Genomic DNA, 26,372 nt, shown 5'->3' on the forward strand with positions numbered 1-26,372 from the left:
ATGCTTTATTTACGGTAAAAAAAGAATTGCTACATTGCTAGAGGCAAGTTGTGGAAAATGAAAACAACCCTGTTCTTCTGTATTTTCTATTCTGTAGGTAAAATACAAAAGAGACTTTGAAGAAAGCAAAGGAAGAGGGTTCAGTATTGTGACCGATACGCCCGAGTTACAAAGACTGAAAAGGACTCAGGAACAAATCAGTAATGTATGTGACTGCCACCTAAAGTGGTTGTAGATGGAGAAATAGTGTGTCTAAGAAAAGGCGTGTTTGTTGGTGTTTCTGATGAAGTCTGTGAGAGTGAAGAATCTGGTTTTGGTGACCGATTTGTGTATGTCAGACTTTGAAGTGTGTGTACCACGGACTTGTACAGCACATTGGCAATGTGTGTTCACCTCTCCAGCTTTCAGCAAGTGTGCTCAAAGTACTTTTTATACTAAAATGATTTAACACTTTTTGCTTTTTTAATAGATATGCCAGCAAGTAAGATTACTTTTGTAACTTTTTATTTACATGTAAACTATAAAAATTTTATAAGCTATAAAGTTTTGTCTTTTTTTTAGCAGGGGCTGTCAAAATTAGCATAACTGGCAAGATGGAGTTTTCTAGAAGCAGATAAAATTTTGATACCGTCTTTTAAAGGAAAATATATGTGAGACAATGTTCTGCAAGACGAGAAAGGAATGGCAAATAACAAACCCATGTGTTTCATTAGCTTAGAGTTTGAATGGAGAACTCTTTCAGGAGTGGGATTTTTAAAAATGGGACTTTTCCTGACTTATGTTTTCACTAGGGAAGTTATTTATTTATATTTTATTCCCTTGTAGCCTGCTTAACTCACTGCATGATGGAGTATTGGGTGATATGTAAAAGTTACGATATGTATGTTATGCAAGTTATAATATGTGTGAAATAGAGAAGAACTAGAGGGAGCTAGAAATGATACAGAATCAACACCATTAGCTTGACCTCACTTCCCTCCTGATTGTCCTTCTGCTGTGAGAACTTGTCTTCATAGATTATTTTGTGATTTTTTTTTTTTTTTTAATCATTCCTTGTAGTAATAAAATAACAGCACAGCATCGGAGGCCCCCAGTGTAAGTACGATCAGAAGAAAACGGTGAACTTCATTTACTTGAAAGAAAAAGCTTTTTTCAGGTTGGGATGTTATTGAAAAAAGAGTCACTGAAAAATACTAGTTTACCACAGCAATGGAGACGTACCATTCTTGCTGAAGCATTCACTAGTTAAGATTTTGATGTCTAGGGCTGGTCTTTGAGGTGAAAAATTTGGGCTCATTTCCTGGACCCTTGGCCAATGAGGAGGACAGTTAATTTAAGAACCGTGCAATTGCTCGTGTGGGTAGATAAGATGAGAACAAAAGCTCATATCTTACGTTAATGCTGGGGCTAACTGAAATGCCTGATTTGTGAGAGAGAAAGATGTATTCTTCAGAGTGGCAAAAAGCATGGCTATTAAGGCCTCCATTTGGGATCTGGGAAACTTCAGTGAGTCCCTGGTTTTAATCAGCTGTATTTTTTATTCAGACCAGGAACTTAAATTAGGTCCTCTCATGACCTACATAGCTTCCTCGAGCAAGAGTGATTCTTTTGTGTGGGGTAGTTCTGGAACGCATCAAGGAGATGAAACGAGCAATGCTCTGATGAATACTTAATCCTTTGCATGGGCCTGCTCTGTTAGGAGAAGTCGAGAGGAGTACCCTACAGCAGGCCTACGGTACTCAGTTTTGGGCAGTGGCATGCCGAGAAATTTAATTAGATCTCCCAAGCCCAGTACCCTCAACATCAGAATATAGAGTAGTATGACACAGTTCACTTGCATACTCTTTCTCTCTCTCTTGTTCAAAGCATATTGGGTTTTCTGTTGTGGGAAAGGGGGGAAATAAAAACAAACAAGTAGTTTTGTGAAATGGGAAGTTTTCTTCCCACCTCTATTTTTGAATGGGGCAAGGGGGTTTCTCTTCTAGCAGAAGACCTTGTTGCACAATTTATGATACCATCTGGCTCCTGAACCAAAGGTATCTACCTGACTTTTCAGACCCTGAAATATATTTTTAAATGTGAAAAGTGGTTTTCTTTTCTATTTTTTTTCCATTTTTTTTTTCTTGGTAGTTGGATGTACCACTCCTGTCTCTTCATTCCTAACCACCCAGTCTCAACAATATAGATTTGTTCCATCCAGTCTTAACAATGCAGAGTTGTTCCATTCAGCCCTAACAATGCAGAGTTGTTTTCTTTTCCTGATTTATGTAGCTGACAGAGAGTCCAAGTCATGGACTCTATTAGAAATAATTATTATTGAAGGGTAAAATGGAATTTTAAAATGTGCATGATAAAAAAATTTGGATTTCATTTACACTTACACTAAAATAATAATTTGATTTATAGCATTATATCTTAGGAAAATAATTCTGCATAGGCCACAATTTGAATCTAATTAGAAAACTCCTGTATTATAGAAATGCATTCCACATAGAGTAGTCTCTGTATTTATCAGATAAACAGTATACATCATGGACTAAGGATCTAATTAAGGTTTCAAGACATTGAAAGGTAAGAACTTCAATAATTCTAAAATAATTTTACTTGTAATATATAGCGAAATGGAAGAATACTAATATATATATTTAATTTTCAGTTTTGTTTTGATTTCACCTTGAAGTATTAGAAACCTCTCAAAGAGCCTGTTTGAAACAAAACTGTAACAACTTCATGGAAGGGGTAAGTGAGCACAATTAAGTGTGTAGCTATTCTTGATGAAGGTAAGCAACAAACGTACTTATAGCAGATGTTATTTAGCAGAAGTCTTTGTAAAATATTGTCATTTTGTCCTGGTTTGAAGTTTTGCAGCATACATTAATATTAGAACAGCGCTCTGACTTTTTAAAGAATCTCTTATGCTGTCAATATAACCCTTGTGAGGAAAAAAAACATCGGGGGGAGTGGGAGGAGAGTGGATTGATGGAAGGAGTTGGATTTTGGTTGCTATTTTGCCACCAGCAATCCTGCCTCTGAAGACTTAGGCCAGACTCGTGCAGTTTATTTTGTGGCCCGATGGACCTATCAGGACCAGAATGGAGTTTCTTAGAAAAGAATGACGTTTACCCCAGTGTCTCGCATTTTTTTTAGCATTAAAAGGCCAATTCTGCAGGTGTACAACATGCTCATTAGAAGGAAGTCTCTCCAGGACATTTAGGTTCAGCTGCCCCAAACTACAACTGTTATAGCTTCTTAGCACTGAGATAGCTTGGAAGGCGTAACCCACACGTAGGAGCATGCTAGTCTAGATTGATGTAGTGAAGGCTGCATAAACTAAGCGGCTTTTTTTACCGATGAGCTTGCAGGACTTTTAGCACCCTTTGCATGTCTGAGGAGGCATTTTAAAATTAAAATAAGTTTTACGTGTTAATATGTGTGAAAATGTTTACAAGTGTTATAAAAAACATAGTTTATAAGTATTATAAATGTTTATTAGTATTTTTTCCAGTTATTCCAAATATAAAATTTCCATCACTTGTTCTGCAGATGTCACTGTTTCTTGGCATTGAATGTGTAGTTAATACACACAAAATTTATGCTGTTCAGACAGAGAAACATGTTAATTTTGTTAAAAGACCTTGCAGTGGATTTTGTCCATCTTGAACCTTGAGAGGATATTCAATATGAATGCAAATATTCTCAAAACAACAAAAAAACCCATATATTTTTATAGGTGATTTTGCAGATAAGTTAAATGTAAACTGATTTTACAAGGAAAAAGTTAAGGTGGCAAAAGGAACAGAATAATTATAGAAGATGGTGAAAGTCTTTTTATTGATCTATCATGACACATGGCTAAATGAAGAAGTGAGAACTCAATCTAATAATATTTCCTTTGGGGAAATGGAACACTTTCAGCAGTTTGCAGCAACGAGCTGCAGCTTACTGCCACTGCACTTTTATGTCTAGATATATGGCTTGAAGCATGTTTTATCCTATGTGAAATAAGTTGTTCTTTCTTAAATCTGTTCCTGGTAAATGTCTGCAAACTATAAAGCAAAACAGGTGTCCATACAAATTGATGGAGTGAGAAGCTTTCATTAAGATAAAGAACAGTGCTTGGATAGTAGAGGTTGCTGGCTCGGTTGTACGACTGGAAGGGTGCATGGAAGCTTTCACAGTGGTTGCCCTCATTACATTGAGAGCTGGTGTAAGCATTTCTCACTTCCACATTCATGCTGTTATGAACTGAAGTCATGTGGGAGCAAGAAGCAGTGCGCATCTGTGCCCTTCTTCCCCTTTGAGAGCAGGCAAAATGGAGTTGTGCACTTCATTTATATGCATGTGGCTCATTTTCCAGGAGGTTTGGATTGTATATGAAATGAAAACTATACCTTAAGGTAAAAAGGGAAAATAGGAAAACAGATTAAATTTGGTTTACACAGCACGTTTCCAAGGTATCCTGTTTTGGTGGAGACCTTGAGTTAGGAAGAACAGTAGAGTTAGTAAAGAGAAGGTCACTGAATCATCCCGGAGGGATGGGGGGTGTCTCCCCCATATACCGGGAGTTGAAATCCTCACTGAAGTTAGTGAAGACTTTATAGGATGCAGAGAGAGAACATGAAATCCAGCGGATTTTGGGAAAGCCACAAATAATGCCAACTGGTGTTTGTTTTTTGTTTTTTTTTTTTTTTTTAAAAAGTCTTGATTCCAAGAAGTAAATTAACAAATCTTTCCTTATTTGTGTGAAAAAGTGTTTTAAATATTCATTGAATTATTATGTAAAATTACACTTTCTTTAGATACAATTTTTGACTACATATAACAGAATTTTCTTATAAATGAAAACCTTGTAACATTCTCAAAAGCAGTGTATGTTGAGTTGAATGAGAAAGGTTACGTATTCATTGTCTTTAATGAAATATAGTCTATGCTTGTTTTTTTTTTTTTTTTTTAATTATGAAGGGCCACCTTCTATCTCCAGTTAAATTTACACAGCTTCAGGGGAAGCAGGATTTCCCTCATAATTTGAATTGGCTTAACACTTGTTTTCTGGAGAAAGACACAAATGATAAGGAAATTGGGTACTACCTCAGATGTGATATATATCTTCATGTAGCAACCAAAGGAGGAAACAAATGACATTGCTACTGTACTTGTGCACATCTGAAATTAGAAACTGTCCCCAGCAGACATTGAGCCATGGCTCTGTGTTTGGAAGCTATTGGCACAGTTGTTCAACCTGTTTACTTGCTCAAACATAAAATGGTCTCTTAAACTGCCAAAACAGATTGTAGAGAAAATTGGCAGGAGACGTTAACAGCGAGGCCCAGAGCTCCACTTGTAGGATTCACAGCGTAAAGCCTGCAGGTACTCGTCTCCAAGGGGTTTTTCCCTCCATTGAATTCAAGTGAAGGAGAAGAATAGCATGAAAGGGAACAAGAAAAATTGACAGCAGCATCAATGTCTACATTTCACAAAACCAACCATGGCACATCAACGAAAAGACTGCGTAAGCATGTTAAATTGCATACAAAACGAGCTTATATTGTTCTGAGCAACACTGGGATTTTCATTGCTTCTGAAGTGATTCGCACTTTTTCTGGCTGTCTTTATATTCCTAAATGTGATTTTTTTTTTTTTGTTTCATTTGGAAAATATGCATTTAATCATATACGTCAACCGTGTCTACTAACATAGACAGAATAGCACTTGCTGACCAGTGTATGATGTGCTGCTTGCCCATAGCAGGCATGGAAGGCTCGGTGCACCATGGTACCGATTGCTGGTTACTCTGAGCATTTAGCATGAACTGCAACTCCAAGAGCTATTCATTATTTGGTGTACTGGAGGCTTAGTTCCACACAGCTGCATTTCAAATATGCCGCATGTAACTCATGTGATTAAGCATCTACCAGTTATGTCCAACAGCGTTTTTTTCTGGCTGGAAGCTGGGAGGTTGAATATGTTATTCCAGTTGCTAATACAAGTGTATGTCTGCAAGAAGGTGCAGTCCCTACTGTGCTCCTGTACAGTGAACATACATGCATAGAGTCATGTCCAACCTTCTCCCTTTTCTGGATTTATCTTCTAATCTTGCTTTGTATAGATACATACCAGTGGAAATTCTGAGAAGCCCCAGGTCATTTGGCTTTCTGATATTTCTGTGTTGAAGTTTTTTGAGTTCCCATTTTGAGTAAGCAGAAATAATTCTGCCTTTAAGTGCAGAGTCCTAGTAATTGCTTCAAAAATGACTTAGCAGAAGAATCATGTTAATTTTCAATGACTTTGAATATTTTTTGCAGATTTTTTTTATAGTTTTCATATTCTTTATAGCTTTCAGAAATTTGTAAAATGACTGAAGACATGGTTAAAAATTGGCGAGTCTAAGGAAATTTAACTAATATTTTAGATAGAACTTGTGCTGAGTGAGCAACTCGAAACCTTTGAGAATGCATTTGAAACCTCAATGTGTATTCTACTTAAAAGAAAATCTTTCTTTAATGATCATCATCAAAGTATTATGCAAAGTTAGAAAAAGACAGGGTTAAATTAGCCCCTATGTGCATGAATTCTTTACCTACACTTTCAGTAAAAAGTCTTACGTTATTTATTGGCATGCTGCTTTGTCCACTTCTTCCTCCTTTGATCCCTAGCTAGAACAATAGTCACCTAGCGTTCATCTTTTAATATTTGCTTTAATTTACTGTTTATTTACTGTACTGTATGATATTCCACACACCATAAAATATTGTAAAAACAACCTGTAACTTCTTTTTGGAGTTTCCCTCAAAGCTTCTTTCTCACTTCTTTAACTGTATTGAATGAAATTGTTTTCAGAGTTGTCTAAGAAATGGGGAGGTATTGGCATCCCCTTTTGTACAGTCCTTATTTACATGAAGAACCAGAGCACAGAGATTAAAGTATTCATGCTAATCCAGTAAGTGGCACCTAGAGTAAACCATCATCTTCTATGTCGGCCTTCCATTAGAGACAGAGGGAGGCACAACCTTTGCGAGGGAATTTTACAACTGTTTGTTGGGGAGGAAAAGATGAGTGAGAATCCAGAGCAGTGTGTTTGTGATTCATCAGAGGTGGTGCTGACTTCTTTTTCTGTCCCCATAAATTTTTCAGATTGTCTTTGTTGGTCTCCCTTTCTTAATCCTTGTGACATACGTGACAATAACTCCCAACATGTGGGAAGCAACAGTATTTTTAGACCCCAAAATGCCAAGCTGAAGGATACTTTTTGGACTGTCAGATACCTATTACAATTGTTATGTATGAATCTGTCAGTATAGGTGGAATTGAATAATTTAGTTGACTTTACTGCAAAAGATCTACTGAGCAGGGGGACTTTCAATTTGCAGCAATGTATAACTCAGTCACACTAGCTCATATTCCGTGGGTGCAGTAAAACAGGTATCCCTAACATGATGACGTTCTTCACCTACTAAAGATCAGCTTCCTGGTCCAGAGCAGGAAAAGCATTAGAGTGTATCAGTGACATTGTCGTAAGACTACTTCTTTTGTGACACAGGTGGAAAGATGCATGACTCTTCACCAGAAAGAATTTTACCGTTGAGAAGCTGGAAAACAAACCCCTGCCCAAGAGAGGCAACTGCATTTGGAAAAACTGTAAGCGTTAGAAGCAGGGATTTATAATGGGTGTTAGTGAGTTGTTTAACCTGTTATATCCCATACTGCCCGTAATAGCATTAGATGTATAAATTCAGATAGGCATTTGGGTAAATCCCTTGAAACACTGACCCCAAATCTGTACTGAAGTTCTGGTAAGTTACTAATGTGTGAGAGAAACACCACATCAGCAAATTGTATAAAATGGAAGTGCTTGTCTGTCAGACACAAGTCTATTTGGGCTTGCATGGCATGTAACCTTGAGATAATTTCTGCTTGGGGAAGGTTCCCTTTCAGCAGCCCCACAGGGAGGATGGATAAGTGACCTCAAAAGAACCCTCACAAATGTGAAGCTGAAACTGTCCTCAGATACGTAGAGGGAAATATTTTAAGTTAAGTGGATCTCTGGTAGTCAAAGCAAGCAGACGTGACGCCTACATAGCTGCCTCTTTAAATGGTCTTATTCCATCTGGCTTCATTCTATAGGTTTGGTTAGACAAAAAACTGTTTTCTCTCCTTTTTTAGCAAATACGATATGATATATATATATATATATATGTAATACGATATATATTATTGTGGTTTATTTTTTTCTAGAAGAAAATGTTGTGACTATTGCTTATTTTTTTCTATATCATTGCGTTCATATGAAATCAGTTCATTACAGAAGTTATAGAGGCTTTATGGTGTTAAAATACATCTCAGAGTTTCAAAAAGTTTTCAGTGAAGTTCCACAGGGAATAGTATAGTCTTTCTGATTCTGATTCAGCTAAATAAATTTGACGGGAAGACTGTAACCTTGCTCACTATATCGACAAAATAAAATGAGTTGTGTGGTGGAAGTAAAACAAGCCGTCCAGAAAAATCCCCATAGGTATGGATTTCCTGCACTGTGTAAGTGGGTCATCTCATGCATGAGAAATGAATGCTAATTGTAAACTGGTTGCAAAACTGTAGACTTGAACTTGAATTGAATCAAATGATATCGTAAATATTTTGATAGAGATGTCCTGTCGTGCTTCTCTTTAGAAAACAGCAGCAAAGCTGAGCTGAGAGGAATAATTAAAAAATGTATTTGTGATATGTTAGAACAGTGTCATTCAACTCCAAAGTCAAAGGCATTGTATTCATTTATGTCACTGGCACTGGTAAATTTTAAGTTGAATGTGGATTTGGTAAACCTGTATTTGGGTTAATTGCTTTACACAAGATGCACTTTAATTCAGTAAAGAATGCTCTATTTCTTGATGATCAAAATGTTCAATCCAGTCTAGAAAAGTACCTCTTGGGCTTTTTCTGGTTAAAATAATGATAAAATAGAAGTATCTAGTTAGGAGATACAAAATAAAGAGATAGAAATTTCTGTCTTACTTGTTTCATCTTCTGTTTGTGATATAACATCCATATCGCAAGGCAAGGCTTATATGAAACGCATCAGTAGTTTAAGAAACTTCGAATATGTGACATAACATTTCTTGGACTTCATTGTTAATCCACAGTAATTACCATATCTTGTCAACAGATGCATGTGTTACAGATACAGAAGTAAACCTCTAGGTCAATATGTACTGATTTAAAACTCTGAATATCCTAATTGGAGGCTAAAACAGCTATGTAAATGTGAGTAATAAATTGACAGTTATGGTTATGCTATTTTCACATTTTGCTGCAGTATTGACTTCATTGCACAGGCCTCTTCGTACTGTAGTTTATGGAATGAAAAATTCCAAGCAGTAATAAAGACAATTATAAAAAGTGTTTTGTGGCAACTGTGTAAGCACTAGTCTGTCATCTGACTAAAGGGCTTGGGTCTCTAAGCACTAGTGACTGCAACACTTAATCGACTTGGAAGGTTTCTGATATTTAAAAACATGGCTTTTTCTGTTGTGGTACTAAGCAACTAAATCATGACAAAAACCCGACAACTTCTTTTTCCCGTGTCACTTGAAAATATTTAAGCAATATCAAAATAACTTGTTATTTTTAATGAGTACATACTTTTGAAGGCAGTGTTTTTTATATATAGTAAAAAGAGAATGAAAATAAAAACTCTTCATTGTAGCTCAACTTGGGAGCTAATTAAGATGAAACTTTTAGAATGAGAAAAAATTAATTAGTCAAAAACTTGAGAACCAAGAGCTAGCACCTCCAGAGATCTTTGAGTAGTTAAATGCTTGCAAGAAAAAGATAATTTCTATTTTGCTTGTTTGCCTATGTTGTCCATTACCCTCTTATCATTTCACCTTTAATTCTGTCTTATCTGATGCTTTTGTACTGTGCGTCAGTTGCTAGGGCAGCATCTTAGGCAGTAAACCTCCTGCTGAAGAACAAGATGCTCTGCTTCTTCTAAAGCTAATACCATCTTTAATCTTGATCCCTGGAGATTTGAATGTGTCACCCCTGTGATGCTCACAGACTTCGTTGACCTTGACAGCAGGAGTATCTGGTCCTCTGTGTCACTCAGTTATTTTTTTTTTGCATGTTAGCACATATGTCTGTGATTTCCTTAGCCTGTCAGTAGATAAATTAGTTGTGACAAAGCCAGCACTGTAGTACGTGTAGTGATTAAACTTTTTAACCATCCTAACACAAGAGGGGAAGTAGCAAAAGTTTGATGTTTCTGCTTCTGTCTACAAAGATCTTGGAGGATAAGGGTTTACTTTTCCACAAAGCAGATTAGAGTGACACAAGTATTGCTTTCTAACCCTTTCTGCTCTCGGTAGAGCAACCACAATATTTTAAAGGAAACCTGAAGTGTTTTGTTTTTTTTTTTTTCCCCCAGATCTGCCTTCTGTTAATTTCTTTCTCTCCTGTCTTTTCTCAGTTGGTAAGTTAGTGATCCTGTTTAGTCCTTCAGAAAGATGAGGTATAAAGGGGCAGGTACTGAATATTTCATTAAGCAAGACACAGGCACCAAAGAGAGGAATTCTGAACCTCAGTCTCTGTAGTGACTAAATACTGGGCTTTGGGAAACTCTAGTCTGACGAAAATGTCATTTGAGAGGTGATTGTTTTAAACGTCAAGGCTGTTTGTTTTCAGCCTTTCTGAGATTCATTCTTGGTGCGCCCCTGCTGTATGTCAGCTTCCCCCTTTCTTCACTGGGGAATGATGTTGTAAAGTGAATCCCTACCCAGTTTGACCAGTACAGCCCTTTTTCAGCCTTTAGAAGAGAAATATACTCCAGACTAGCTCTTTCCAGTTCCCAGAATTATAGAATAGTTAGAATTGGAAGGGACCTTAAAAATCCTCACACAAATCCCTATGCTTATTGTTTCAGGCCGAGGCAGGTAAGCTCTTCTTTAGTCAAGTACATTGAAGTAGATATTCAGCTCAAAACCATAGCATCATAGAATGGTTAGTGTTGGAAGGGACCATAAACGCCATCTAGTTCCAACCCCCCTGCCATGGGCAGGGACACCTCCCACTAGACCAGGCTGCTCAAAGCCCCATCCAGCCTGGCCTTGAACACTTCCAGGGATGGGGCATCCACAACTTCTCTGGGCAGCCTATTCCAGTGTCTCACCACTCCTACAGTAAAGAATTTCTTCCTCATACCTAACCTAAATCTCCCCCTCTTTCAGGTTAAAACTGTTACACTTTGTCCTATGGCTATACTCCGTGGTAAAAGAGTCCCTCTCCACCTTTTCTGTAGGCCCTCTTTAAGTACTAGACGGCTGTTATAAGGTCTCCCCAGAGCCTTCTCTTCTCCAGGCTGAACAACCCTTCTCTCAGCCTGTCCTCATAGGAGAGGTGCCGCTGCCCTCTGGTCGTCTTCGTGGCCCTCCTCTGGAATCGTTCCAACAAGTCCATGTCCTTCTTATGTTGGGGGCTCCAGAGCTGGTCACAGTACTCTGGGTGGGGTCTCACCAGAGTGGAGTAGAGGGGCAGAATCACCTCCCTCAACCTGCTGGCCACGCTTCTGTTGATGCAGCCCAGGATGTGGTTGGCCGCCTGGGCTGCGAGTGCACATTGCCAGCTCACGTCCAGCTTTTCATCCACCAGTATCCCCAAGTCCTTCTTCTCAGGGCTGCTCTCAATCCATTCTCCGCCCAACCTGTATTTGTGCTTGGCATTGCCCTGACCCAGGTGCAGGACCTTGCTCTTGGCCTGGTTGGACTTCGTGAGGTTTTCACAGGCCCACGTCTCAGGCCTGTCAAGGTCACTCTGGATGGCATCCCTTCCCTCCAGCATGTTGACCGCACCACACAGCTTGGAGTCGTCAGGAAACTTGCTGATAATAGTGAGTGGGTAAACAACTGCGGAGGACAGGGTGGCTGGTGCGGGTTTTGTCAGAGCAAAAGTGATCTTTGGGGGAAAAGGGGAGGATTGGCTTATAGGGAAGCTGTGGCAAGATCCAGGGTCTGCATCAGGGCAAGGTCTGTGTGTCTTCAGGCTGTGCCTCAGCGTACCAATATTGAGCAGGGATTCTACTCCCTCCTGTTCTCAGCTAGTGGAACAAAGGCAATTTGTCACCTTTTATCTTGAATGATACTGGCTACTATTTTATTTCAAAGTTGTAGCTGCTCAATAGTGCTGCTCCCTCAGGCACCACTGATGGGAAATAAAGGATTCAGAGGACCTGGGAAGGTGTCTCCACCTCTCATGTTTTCTTGCCTGCTCAGCAGGGAGACCTGCTCTGGTGTGGGCTGGGCTGCCCTTGGCTGCAGTGTTGTGAGCACATGGGAAATAGCCAAAGGTTTTCTTTGCCTGTGCTAGGAGAGCTGTAGATACGACCAGGGCAAGGGCAGCAGGCGTGGAATGAGGTCACTTGTTTGGCATTGCCTTTTGTTTAGCATTCCTTTCTGTGCAGGGTGTGTTTCTGGCGCAGATAATAGCTGGCATGCTGTCTTGAATTGAGAAGTTCAGTTAGCAGTCAGGTTCCTTTTCAACAGAGATGAACTGGATGAGAGGCTCAAAAGAGCTTGGCGGTGATAGAATTATCAATGAATGTAATGGCAAAAAGTTATAGAAGGCTCTGACGGTATCAAGGGATTGGAGATTAAATAATCAGCCTATATTGAAAATGGGTAGAAAAGGTTCTGAGAAGACACGAATGAGGACTGGGCTTTCAGTATGAAAAAAAAAGATTAAGCAGAGTAAGTCTATAAAGCCACAGGTAGTATAGAGCTGGAAAAGTGAATGTGATTTTCCACTGTTTCTTATAAAGCAAGAACTAGGATTGGGAAGTGTAGCTGTCAGGCATCATACTTAGAAGAAAAATAAATATGTGGCATATAATCAAACTGTGAAACTCATTAATGTAGGAGACAGTGAAATCTAGAAATACAAAATTCATTAAAGGAAGGATTAGATGAACTTGTAAAAATTAAATCCATCAGGAAATATTAACTGTTGTGACCCAAATCCAGTGGCAGGGTCAGGAAGGCTCTGGTATGCTGATAGCAGGAAACTGGAAGGATCTTAGCAAGGGGAAGACTGTTTCTTAGGTACCTTCTCTAAGCACGCATTACTGAGCAGTGACAGAGCCATGACGGTGTTGTCCATGAGACCATCAGTGAGCTTAGTGCCTTCTGCCATTTCTAGCCCCAGCTGTGACCAGCCCATTGCTTCCTTAGTTATACATAGCTGGGTTGAATTTACAGACTTAGAGTTAAAACGGGTTATTAATTATGCACCTGACCCTAGACCCTCTCTGATATCAACAGGCTTCGTTAATGACATCTGATTGCCTTCCTGGCCTTTCTGTTACAAATCAGAAAGCCTTTCTGAGCCTTGAATGGAAAATTTTTGAAGAGGTGGCTGAGGTGCAAAGGTAAGTGGGATATGACGGATATCCCTTATGTACATGCAAGTGTTTTTGTATGGCCATGGTAATTGACAGACCAGCTATTAGTCAAGAGTAAGACCTTTTGGCCCCACTAGCATTTTAGTAGATTCCAAGTGGATCTCCTGATCATGCTACCATGCTTTCCTTGGCATTGCGAACCTTTCTTGGAGCATACAAAGTGGATTCATTCCAGATAAAACAAAACTGAATGAAGCACTCCAACCACCAAAGTGTATCCAGTCCATTGGACCAAAATAGAGATAGACCATAGCTAGTCCCCCCTGCTGTAAAATAATGGAATTTATGTCCTTAGAACCGTTTGATTCTAGAGATCTCCTCCTATTGTGTTGTAGTACTTGCTAATGGAAATGTTGCTTATGTTATCCTGCTTAGGAACCAGTTATCCCCTTGGAGCTGTGTTCCTGTGAGACCAGAGAGTGATACTAACTTACAACTACAAGGCTTTAAAATTCAGAAAGTGGAAGGATGGAAACAGTGGGTGCTGAAAATCAGATTGTTGCGTGACCTCTGTTTGCCCTGTCAAGGGGTCACTGAGACTTGTCTAGTGTGTGCACTAAACTTGTAATTTATGTTTGTGGAGGATGTCAGGAGGAAGATTCATGCCTGGATGTGCAGGTGCTCCATTAGGACTTAGAAAGACATGGATTGATTAGGTGGTTATTGCCACATGCAAAATTAGCCTGGTCAGAGACCCCTGACAGGGAAGCTTAGTGCAGAACCAGTGAGCCAGGCTGCAACTGATAGAGCCTCAAAACGTTAACGGTAGATAACTAAGATAACTTTAGGAGTTATGGCATCTGATATGCTGGGCCTGAACTTTGCAGATGATGTACTGCACCTGTCAGGTGTGGGAACTGACTTTTGCCATGATTTTTGAGTCTGGATCCACAGACAATAGGCACACAGTCCCTCCGTGTGTGCGTGTATATATGTATGATATAGGAGGGAAGGCAGGTAGCCAGAAATGTAGCCATGCTTGTTGCTGTTGCTTTGGCAGCAGTGTATAAATATATGCCAGATGTATAAATGAGACTTGGGAATTGAGTGTATCCCACAGATATAAATGAGACTTGGGAGTTAGCTGGTAAGCTTGAGTCTGTAGGAAAAGATATTCCTATGGTTCAGAACAGCTTGAGGGGCCTGGGTAATCCAAGAAAACCTGCTCCATGTTAGCAATTTGTTTATGGTTTGCAACATGACCTTTCCTGACACCAACTCCAAATAAAACGAGAGGGTTGAGAGCTGAGGCGCACAGTCCTCCTCTGTTAAGCTAATAAAGCTGGCTGTTAAAACGTATCCTGTGGATCTGGCATCCATTCACCTGTGTATCCTGCTCTGTGTTTGGTGTCTGTTCTGAGATGTGTACTGCACAGAAATGGCTCCATTTGCTCAGTCCTGTTTCTTCTTGGTTTTCAAGGGCTGGATGGACAGAAGAAAGGGGTTTGAAGAAGCGTTTCCTGTTGTATGAGCACTTGACCTCAGTCCAGTTAGGAACTGTGGGTTGTAAGGGCCACTGACTCAGGTCCTCAGCTGTCAACAGCACTTCCTCATGGAAATCTTGCCATGCATGTTTTGAGCCTGATCTTGAAAACCTTGAGATTTTTGGTCTTCAGTATTTGACCCGTGCTACCTTCGGTGTTTCTTGTTTGTCAGACAATTTCTCTTAGACACTGTTGAATGCATGGATCAACCATCGCTGGCTCGTGCTAAGACAGGACAATATAGCTCATTACACCTGGATTTGGGAGGTCTGCTCTTTATTCCTAACCTTGCTGATGGCATTTTTCATTGCCTCTGGCAAGCTATGCCACTTCTACAAAATGGTGCTGAGGGCCTTTGGAAAACTGTTTAAGTTTATAATGAAAATGACAGAACAGCTGAATGGTATGGCTGCTGGTTGTTGTTACTTATGTGTGCAAATTTTGTTAGTGGTAACTCGGGAAGATAGAAAACAGTACAAGAGGGGCTGTCTTGAGTCACCAGCTCTAGTGTACTCTCTTGAGGAAAAACATATAACAAAAACTTTTCAAAAAATATGTCAAACTCCGTGTTAATCTAATCAGGGCTTTAACCCATTCTTTTTGAAGACAGTTTCACAATCTGCTGGAGGTTAAAAGCCTCATCCAATTTCCACAATAAATTTCTTCATGGCAGGGCTATGTCTATTTGTGTGTGAGCATTGTCTTTTTGTTTGCATGGCAATTCTACCTCTGTTACGTGTTTAGAGAGATATTTTATTCTCAGACTTTTATATGATGCTGAACAAGTAAGTAGTTTTCATGTGCCTGGGCAAAACTCTCACTATTCCACAAAGTCCTGCCTCTGCCTGTTCTAATAGGAGCTAATGATAGAGTATTTTTCACTCTATTGTAAATGAGATTTTAAAAATACCTTGCCTGATTAATTTCAGGATTATATTTGCTTTTCTTCAGGGCTGTTTTGTTGGCCTGCAGTCACTGTATGATTGATTGCAAGTACACCTCTTTCCAACTGTCAAATTTATAACTTGCAACAGAAATTCTCTGAAGAGTGTATTTTTTACATTAAATAACGTTTAATTCCATCCTATTACTCTAGACCTCAAAACCCATCAGTTTTTCATAGAAAGTCTTCTTTACAGCTATACCTTGTTAATAAAATTATTTAATAAAATTAAATCCAATAAGGCCCTTAAGGTAGTTCTTCTTGGGAATCTTTCAGCCTTTCAGCATCATTTTGCTATCAGCACAACATGTTGCGTTATTTGTGCAATCAGCTGATCTCCTAGCTGTCTCTGAATTTGCAATTCTTAGATCAATCTCCATATTTTCTTACTTAATACATAAACCATATTCTTTTGTAATTCTTTCCTGTGGTTGCCATGCCTAATTTGATAGATTTTTAATAGTCCTTATTACGAGATTTGTGATTTCAGAGTGCCAGGGATTTATTCACTGCTCTTGTTTAGTTATTTCCAGATTCTTTCAATTTGGGCACATAAAAATCTGCATTTAAATTCCATTTCCTGTTTGGTAATTTTCATTGTAAACTCTATTAGCTATCTTTTTTCTTTTTTTTGCTATATTTGTTCCCCCCTCCGGTATTGTCATTCTTTCTGAAAACTGATAAAGAATATAGTGCTGAATTAACTAAATTCTTTCTGTCTTCTGTTGGAGGAACAGCTGTTTGGTTTTTTTTTATTATTTTATTTTTATTTGCATGATTAGGGCAGTTTTTGTTTTTTGCTTTCATATACTTATAAAATCTAACTGTATTTTGTAACACTAGCCTTGTCCCTTCACGTTTTAGTCTCCAAGATGCATTTTTGAACTTCTCTTACCTTTTTTATTTTTTTTTTCTTCTAGTCTAATTTGTTATTCCTAATATCTTTTTTTGAAATGGATATTTATGATGTTGGATATGGAGACTTTCTTTTGAGATTTTTATTTTGCACGGAGGTTCCAGAAAAAAATATTTTTAATGTCTGAAAAGAAATTCTGAAGCTCTTCTAAATTCAGGTCAATAGGCTTATCCTTTCAGCTGATTTTACTGTCCAATTTGCTTAATTTCTCATACTGTACTCCTTTGGAAATGGGATCAAATCCAATAGTAATATGCTTATGTTTTTTCTTCCAGTTAATTTAATCTGAACACACTGGTAGTTATTCAGTACTTTGTTACCTTCTTGACCCACTCTTCCTTCTCAAATTAATCCTAAACTCAGACAAAAGAGTATTTTCTCTTTGCAGTTTGAAAATAAAAAAAAAAAGTTAAATCTAAAACCTTTCTGCCACTCTTACTATCTTTACTATTATTAGCGTTTGTTCTCTAGGCTGTATTTTTATAATTGAAGTTCCCTTTTAGGATTCCATTCTTAGACCCGCATACCTCCAGTAATAGGAAAGATATTTCATAAATGCAGTGGTCTAATCTTGTCGGTTTGTGGTCTTTGAATTTTATTGCTGAAAGGTAATCAACGTCTGCTTTCCCAGTTTGCCAGGGTATTGATATATAACAGTGCTCGACAATTATGTGAGAGTGTCCATGTAATGTTATAGATGGGCTGGCAGAGTTGGAAGCTGAGAACTAATTTCTGTGATAAAAAGTCTTTACCTTTGGCTGTAGCTTTAATGTATTCCACCTTCATGAAACTTTCTTCACTCTCATATTTCCACTCTGCTCAATACTGATGTGACTGATGGGTCTTTTAAATAGTGAGCTTTTAATTTCTCTCTCTAGCAGTCCTGTTCCCACCAACTTTCTGCCAGCACCACTGGATCAGAACAAATGTCTCCATCATTGCCTTCTACAAAAGAAATGGGCAGTTTTTAGCCTTTTTTATTGGCTTATTTCCATTGCTGTCTCTTAGTGTTCTCATGCAGTACAGCCTACTGAGAAATCCTTCTGTCTGTTGTTATCCTTTCTTCCCCTACCTCTCATCGTCTTTGGTTGCTTGCCTTTGTAGCAGACAGCAGGAGAAATGCTGACTTAACGCAACCAACTACTGGTAAGGAAATCTGTAAAGCAAGTATGGTGAAAGGGCGGCGAGGACAGCAAAATATTAAATACTAGTGCATTTTGCTTCAGCCAGTGCTGAATTCCACAGGGAATGATGGACAGATTTTGAAATCCTCATAACCATGGAGTCCCTAACATGATGACAGAGATTAACCAGTAATTCACAATTTTTGCAGGGTCTCTGCACACTCAGGCTTCCTTTTTAAACCGTTTTTCAGGTTCCCAGAAAAACTAAAATATGTTTTTTTTGTTTTTGGATGAAACCTGTGATTTTCAGAGAACAGTTCATAGGCAAGAAATGAATTCTAGGAGATTCTAGGGTTTGATGTGGAATTTAGGAATGCATAATGCTCTGTGGTCTATATGTATAGTACATCCACCTGTTTCCAAGAGGCATTTAAAGTTGTTCCTTTGACCCATAAAGTCCTAAGAGACTACCTATAAAGTCCGAAAAGAGCTGCCACGTCCTTCACAGGTTTATAATGTTAGTTTGAGCAAGAGATCACTTACAAGTTGTGCTAGAAAACTTCTGTCAGGTTTTCTTTGGTGGAGTCACAAAAACCATGTGTTGGACAGTGGCAAAATATATTTGCAGAGTAGTTCTACACATTCCCTAAGTGGAAAAGATTATTCAGGCAGAAGTACTTTTCCTGATGTGAGTATATATGCAATAAGGATTTTGCTGGAATTAAAATGCTGTAAAATATCACAACATTTTTAGATTAAGATGACACCCAGATGATATTTGTTCTTTGTTTAGAAGGAAGAGTATCCAGCCAGGCCACTCCACTTTCACTTCTCTATTCCTGGTTCAGATTTCTGGAGTTTAGGCATGCTGTAAAGCTTGTTGCACTTAGTGAAAATTTGGGGAGCTCAGCTTCTTGTGATCTTGTGGGGCACTCATTTCAAACGTAGGTTGTTATGTCTCTGTCTCTATGTATCTCTGCCATTGGAAAAGTTCCACTTTGCAGACATATTTTTCATAAAAAGTTTGAGGACTCAGGAAAGAGGAGGAGAGGAAAGAGAGGGAAATCAGTTGAGCCAAACCAGAATTCAGATCTGAGTCCCTAGTTTTCCTGAAAAACTTGAACATGGGTCTTACACCTGTGTATGTGATGCCTTAAATCAATTTTACAGAGAATTTTATGGAAATTGCATGAAAGTTGTCAATTTTAGAGGAAGGTAGCGTGCTGATCATCCTTTTCATTCCTGCTGGATAAACAGTTAAATTGGCATGGATTCATAAACAGAATGAATGGTTGGCAGAGACACTTGAATTTGAAACATCAGCTGTAACTTTCCATGCTGCATTTGTACATGCAAACGAAGTAGGCTCCAGGTTTAATGTGTGAAGGACCGTAGCTCAAGATCTCTGAGTCTCCGGTATCTTTTACTGTGGAGATCTGGTATTTGGCTATTCTACCAGACTGGAGTCTTCCCCCTCCTTCCCTTTGTTCATCTCCAACTTCACCAAGAAAACTGAAACTGAGCTTGTGTGTTTCCCATTCTGCTGATGTCCAGTGTAAGACAAGAAATTTAGATGGTCGCAACCAGTTTGCCCTCACAGCAAAGTTATTTTTTTGCCCTCTCAACTCTATCCAAACCATGGATGAGTTGTAGAGGGATTTCTTCTCTGGAGGCAGGTGGTATAACTTCCAGGTGAGACCTGAATCATAGCCATCTTTGGCTGGTTTTGCTAGTGAGGTGTACTGATGTGTGATGTGCCTCTGACTGTCCTGCCTTCCTCTTTCACCTGGGACAGTCCTCTGCCAGCTCAGTGGCTGGTGGCATTCTCCTGAGACTCTCTGGTAACATCTCACTGGGGTGGAGTGTGTTTCTCAGGATTGGATTCATCTCATGTTAACTTTTTATTTGTTACAAAAATGCCAGGAAATGTAGAGGCACAACTGCATTCTTATATTCGTTTACTGAAGCAATAAATCTGCATACTTGTTCTAAAGACTTTTAGTCATCAGGATACAGAAGGCCAGACCTCTTGGTAGATCTGTGTGGCCAGCTCCACGTGCCATGCCAGGAGATTGTTGCATCAAGGGAAAACCCTTAGTCTGTGTGCAAGCGTGAAAATGAGGGACATCCTGCTACTCTTTTTGGTCTTATTTTGTCACGCATGCTTCACTGCTAAACTGGGTCTACATTTTTTCATCTTCTGTGTTCATTTTACAAACCATTTTTTAGGGTCGTATTAGGATTATGCTTCAGCAATTCAGTAGTAGTTTAAGTTTAGGTGCGTGTAGGGATGATCTAGGACAGTTTTCCTAAAATGAACTATAGAATTTTGTTAACTTTTTTAGATTTTTCAGAAGTCTTCTTGCACTGACACATAAGGACTATTGCATTTACATGATACTAAAGCAGTATCAAACCTGATGATAGAAAACATGGTTCGTTTTATTCAAATGCAGTCATGCGACCCTCACTTGTCTACAAGCAGACATATTTTTAATTGCGAAGTAAAGTTTATTTATGTTAGAGTCATTGCTCCAAATGACCTTGACAGTTTACAGTCCCTGTAGCTAATAGCTTTCTGAATGAAAAGAGTGAAGCCTGAACTCTGTAGGTGAATAAGGTAATCCTTTGCTGTGTGTTAAGAGGAATTTTCAAGTATGCTTTTTGTATGGTTTAATAACAGTGCTGTACAAAAGCTCTTTAATATTTCTTATCAACAGTTAACCTTGATGTCCCCATGGACGTTCAGCATTTTTTTGTTCTTATTTGGTTAGTGTGATCCCTTCTGAAGTTAGTTGCTCATTTAAAAAAATTGTTTAGTTTTCCATTTGCTTTAGTGATAGTTCTTGTAGAAAAGAAGTCTGCTACCCCATGGCTAGCAATAATCAGTCTTTTTTCCCCTTATTTCCTTTTTTTTTTTTAAACGTATTTCCTTGATTACATTAGTTGTTTATCTAAGTGGAGAGAGTCATTGCTTATTGAAATGGTGGTTTATAAATACTCCTTAGTCTTTTAAACTAAATTTCTTTTTGGTATCCTAAAAGTCTTGTTCTTTTATAGGGTTTTGCCAACAACTCTGCTTTGTCTGTGCTTTCCCACACAGATGCCTTCCACACTTCCCCCTCATACATCTGTAGCTTTGTCAGGTTGGTTAGAAATACTCTTAAGTCAGCACAAAGGAAGTCAAGGCTTTTTAAATGTTCACTTTTTTTTTTTTTCTTTCCTGGATTTTCTGTCTCAGTCTTAATTCAGTAAATTTTGCTGAAATTCTGTTATGGAATTCTATTATATCTATGGAATTCTATTATATCTATTATGATGATGAGAATTCCCTACTCCGCTGCTGTGTGGGAACCTGCTTGAGAGAGTGTTAAAAAGTAGCCTTAATGAAAATAAATTAATGGGATTGATAGAAGTTCTAATAGTGAATGTGGTGACAAGCTCCGCTGTTTGGGAAAAAACAATCTAAAAACCTTAAATCATCATTTAAGTTATTCAAGGTAGGGCAAGAGTAGAATGTGAAGAATTACAAAAAGACTTCATGAGTAACTGAACAATGACATGGAAAATGAGATTAAAAGTGCAGATAAATGCATATGTATAGCTTATATTCATACAATAACAGCCTCTGAACTGACCACTACCTCTCATGAACTACTTCTGTGAAGACACTCAGTGCCTAATAGCCATCAAAAAAGCAATTCAAACATTAGAAATAACTAGGAAAACAATGGAAAATGAAAGAAAAAAAGCTGTGGAATATATCTTTCTGGAAATCCCTTTTTCACCCACCCTTTGAATAATGTTTTTGGTTCTGGTACCTTCAACTTAAAAAATAAAACTTTCTGGAAAGTCACCAAGGATGATCAAATTCAATGGGAGAAATGAATGAGTTGAGGCTTAGGAGCCTACAGCCTGGATGAAAAGTGTTTAAGAATTTCCAAAGGCGTTGTAGAAAGGTCTACAAAATCATTGTAGAGGGTAGTCAGGGAGTGACTGCTCTTCTGGTCTCCTAATGCAAGAACTAGGAACTCGCAAATGAAGTTTGTCAGAAGCACAGTCAAACCAGACAAAACAAGATGATGCTTTGCGGAAAGTATTAAATGATGGATTTTTGTGCTAGAAGGTGATGTGAGTACAAAAAGTTTAGATTAGTTCAAGGACAGGGCAAGCACTGGGAAGAAAAATCCGCTGTGGAACGAGACAAACCACACCAGGCTCAGGAAAAACACCAGACTGAAAAGAGTTGGAGTCAGGGAGTGTGTAAGTGGGGGAAGTATCATATATGTTTACCCTGTCCGTACTGCTTCCTACCAGTGCTTGTAGGAAGCATTGCTTATTCTTGGATAAAGAACACTAGGCCAGATGGACCTTTGGTCTGAGCCAGTACTAGAGACTCTTAAATTCTTTCTTAATATAGAAGCACTGATAAAACATTTATGTAAAATATTTTTATAAAAATATAAAATTTTAAACATTTATATAACAGATGGAAAGAAATTGATGCTGAATATAAGTTACTAGTTAAACACGAACGATGCAGAAAAGTGAATGAGTCTATTATAAAATGGCTAACAGAGTTAAAAATAATAAAGCTCTTAAAATAAAGGATCATTATAAGATGTAGTTTTTAGCTATAACCAAGATAGCTTCTGCCAATGTAATCTTATTTCAAGGCAATGGAATGCGGTTGCTAATCCGATCCTTTCCAATTTGTCTTAGTGTTTTGCATGTTGAATTTGTATTTGAAATTGGAAAGCTCTTATTTCACATTTGGGATTTAGGCTTTTTAAAGTTACAACTAGGAGACAGAAAACATTACAGTATTTTTGGAATAAAGCAGAAAGATGTGTCCATCCCACTTCCTCAAGATATCTGAAGCTGGACCACATGACTGTTTACATGGTTTGTTTTCTGTGATTACCGAGGCATATGTTAGATGTCTGGCAGATTTCAAGAAGTAGTTGTTACCAAAGGGCTATGACAACTGGTGATGCTTTTAGTAGTTTCCTGAGGGGCTAGTCCTTGGTCAAAGACTTGAAATATTTTTATTGGTACTCTAGTGAGATGAGATGTTTGCTGGTAAGTTATGCAGATACAAAGGTAAATAATACCAGAAGTAAAAGGAAACGTAGTGATCTTTCAACAAGTACCATTAGAGAGTGATTTCAGATGCCGAGTTAAACGGTCAAAGTCTGAAAATACATATTTTTAATAGTCAGATGTAACACGATAGATTTATGAACCTGAAAGGCAAATGGTACTTATCACAGGATGATAGTTGGATTTGAAAACCAGAAAAATGTGGAATTCATTCTAGTTACTTGCTTCTCTCGTTGTAGCACTGGGGCAAACAAGCTAATATCCTTGAAGGTACAGTGAGAACAATGCTGGATAGAAGGGGGAGGTTGCACTCAGCAGAGGTTGCACAGAATCAGGACTGATACTAGAGTATTGTGTTCCCATGGTGGGGTGGATTTGGAATAATTGGGTAGAGTTCAAGGGAGGACAACAGAAATGATCCTGGGGATTGTAAAACTAATGTTAAGCTGTTGGAGTGACAGCTATTTGTTCAACTGAAAGAAATAGGTTTAGTACAGCGTATAGATATTTACAGAAAGAAAAGATACCAGAAACGCTGGGACTTGTCAGCAGTCCCGACAGAGATATGACAAGGTCTTGTGGCTGAGGATTTAAATAACCTGTAGCTTCCTAAAGATAATTAAATATGGTTTATGGTTTTATTTAGAGATGACAGCCTGGGTCGGTGCTGTTAGATACTACAGAGAACACTATCCTAAATGCCGTCCTGCTGTGTCTTGCTCAGCGGAGCATCAGGCTAATTGGATTTGGGGCCTGGAGATGTTTTCTCCCACACGTATTTGAAAGGACTTGAGACCTTTTCACTTATTGTGCAGCGTGGTTGTATCTTCTCATTCTGTACCAAACTGCTTACCATCTTTAGACTGAAATTTTTTAACATGGCCCAATACTTTGAATTCAGCGAGGGGTTTTGGAGTACAAAATGCCGTCTTGAGCTGTGCAGAGAGACGCAAGCGAGCTGCAAACAGAGTGTACACCTGTATGAGAAAGAGAGGCTCGGGACTGCTGAAGGCTAGACTTGCATCATCCTGGTATTCCATCCCATTTCTGTGGCTACTTTGAGTTTTTCTATGTCTTTCAAAGGTTTTATGTATGCCTTCTACATACGCTCACTGTGGCCTGCAGTGTATAGAAAACTAAACTTGCTCCTCTTGCCTTGCTATCACCCCTTTTGGAATTAGGAATGATTGTAATTGTTTTCTTAGAGCATGCCCTACATCCCTAGAGCATCTCTTTTTTAAACTGTCCGACTTGCTCTTGCCAGTGTTTACACTTGCTTTTGTTTGTTTATAATCTTTGCTGACTGCAAGGCCAGAGAGAACTGGAGAAGTATATACTATTTATAAGGTCTACCTACATACACTGTTTTTAGGTCTTTCAGCACATAAATAATTGACTTTCTCTTTTGAAATTCTGCTGACAGCGTAGAAGTTCAGCAAGGTATGAAGGGCTTGTGCAGAGATGAACAATATCTGTGATGTCCAAGAGGTACAGTTTCTTAGGGCATCTTCAAGGAACCCAGCAGACCTGGGGCAACTACAGAATCTGAAAAGGAACAAAAGTTAAGAAACTGCTGTTCAAAGGAATTGCTGTCTCTGCCTTACCATGGTTGGTAACTATATTTTTGCCCTTAGCTCACTTTCTCTTTTGCCTTTGTGCTTGACTTGTAACATATTCCCAGGTAGAGCTGGAATTTGTTTATGGGTTTTATTGCAAATGGGGAAACTGTTATTTTTTTATTAAGCAGTATTCATGGAATTCCAATGGATGCATGGTGATTATAATATGTTGCTTATCGTTTATATTCTGCTATATGAGTAGTTAGTATTGCAGAACTACTTTGAGAATATATAAATACCTGACGTTTGTTATTATTTTCTTAAATCCTGGGTAATCTGCTTTTGTCCTATGATTGTTCTCCTATTATGTACTGATAGAATTCCTTATATCAATGAGTATTGTCTTCCTTATCATCTTGGCTAAGATAAATTAATCAATAAAGCAAAGAAATTGTGAATAAAGAGATTCAAATTAGCTTGATATTTCTATGATGTATTCTTATATGGATATCATATCATTTTATCTTGCTTACATAAGCAAAGCAGGCAGATTATTGTGAAATAACATCTTTTCTCATTAACTGTTACCTCAACTTTTTAATAGACTTTTTTAGTATTTCAGCATTTCAGTTATTAGAGCTATCCTTTTCCCTCAAGAAAGTCAGTTTCTGGAACAAACAAATTGAAAATCTAACAATATGATGCTTGAATGTGGGTTGGGATATGGCTACTTTGGTAGAAAAAATTGTAAAATGATATGCAAGATGGGCATCAGCTTCTTCTGCAGGAACTGGAAGAGTTAACACAATCCTTATAGGTATAAACTTAGAGATGTCATTGTCTCTTTCTCTATTAATATCAATATTCCTCTGTAGAAGCAGCAGTTTCAGTTCTGATGGATGCACTGGAAAAGCCCAACAAACTAAGGAAGGCTTGGAGAAATGCTAAAGGATTTCTCGAAGGCAAGATTTTAGTCCTTAGAGAGGCTAATCCTTTTTTTGTTGTTTTTGAATAAAATTCTGAAAATATTTCATGATTTTGAAGAATCTTGTGAAGAAAGAGGATGTTTGATTGGAACAAGAAGTTGTGTGTTGAAGAAAACAAAACCAAGATCTGCAGTCTGGAAGATGGATTTAAGTTTGAAGCGTATATTTTCAAGAGTAAAGATGATTAACCATGAGGATTGTCAGAAAATGTTCATATTTGTTATTGCTAAGGCCAAGTCATGCTTATGTTTCTCTGAGCAAAAGCTCATCTTTTACAGCAGTTTGGTAATTCATGGCAAGAAGACTGGTCAAAATGTTACAGAGCAGGTGGACTCAAGAAGTGTTTGCGTACTCGTGCCAGGAGGGGTGGCAAAGAACAAAATTTAGAGAAGTGAAACACTGTTCTGCAGGGGTCATACAGGGCTGATGGCTGACCAGAAGGATGTGTGTCAGGCTGTGGTGTGACAGTCATCTTGAGCTGATCTAACATTACATTGCTGTTTAAACCGGTGCTACTGCTGCCTGCTGTGACAGTGACAGATACGTTCCCATCCGTGTGTGCTGGAAGCTACCACTTGCGAGCTGTGTGGCAAGACAGGGAGAGGACAGAATTGCTCTTTTAAGTGACAGCAAAGTTCTGAGTTGGTTTAAAGAGAAATGTGAAACTTCATTCATATATATGTTTGATATTAGCTAGGAAGCTAATGGAGGTGGGTAGCAAAAGTACTTCTCATACTGCTGAAAGTGATTTAAGAGCCCCAATGCAAAAGGTTTAGCTGATTTAATGAAATTAGGTTTTAATTTGGTTTAAATGAA

At 38.4% G+C, this 26,372-nt stretch overlaps 1 protein-coding gene across 2 annotated transcripts in view; it reads left to right on the top strand.

Annotated features, from left to right (window-relative positions):
* NEBL (nebulette) overlaps window positions 1-26,372 on the top strand; it is a 274,675-nt gene that overhangs the window by 129,684 nt on the left and 118,619 nt on the right. For both annotated transcript variants that reach the window (XM_074574501.1, XM_074574502.1), the window contains exon 4: window positions 98-205. In XM_074574501.1, coding sequence (XP_074430602.1) covers window positions 98-205 — 108 coding nt within the window. The remainder of the gene's footprint in view (window positions 1-97; window positions 206-26,372) is intronic.

This window comes from Larus michahellis, chromosome 2, assembly GCF_964199755.1.
Source record: "Larus michahellis chromosome 2, bLarMic1.1, whole genome shotgun sequence".
In the NCBI taxonomy this organism is placed as follows: Eukaryota; Metazoa; Chordata; class Aves; order Charadriiformes; family Laridae; genus Larus; species Larus michahellis.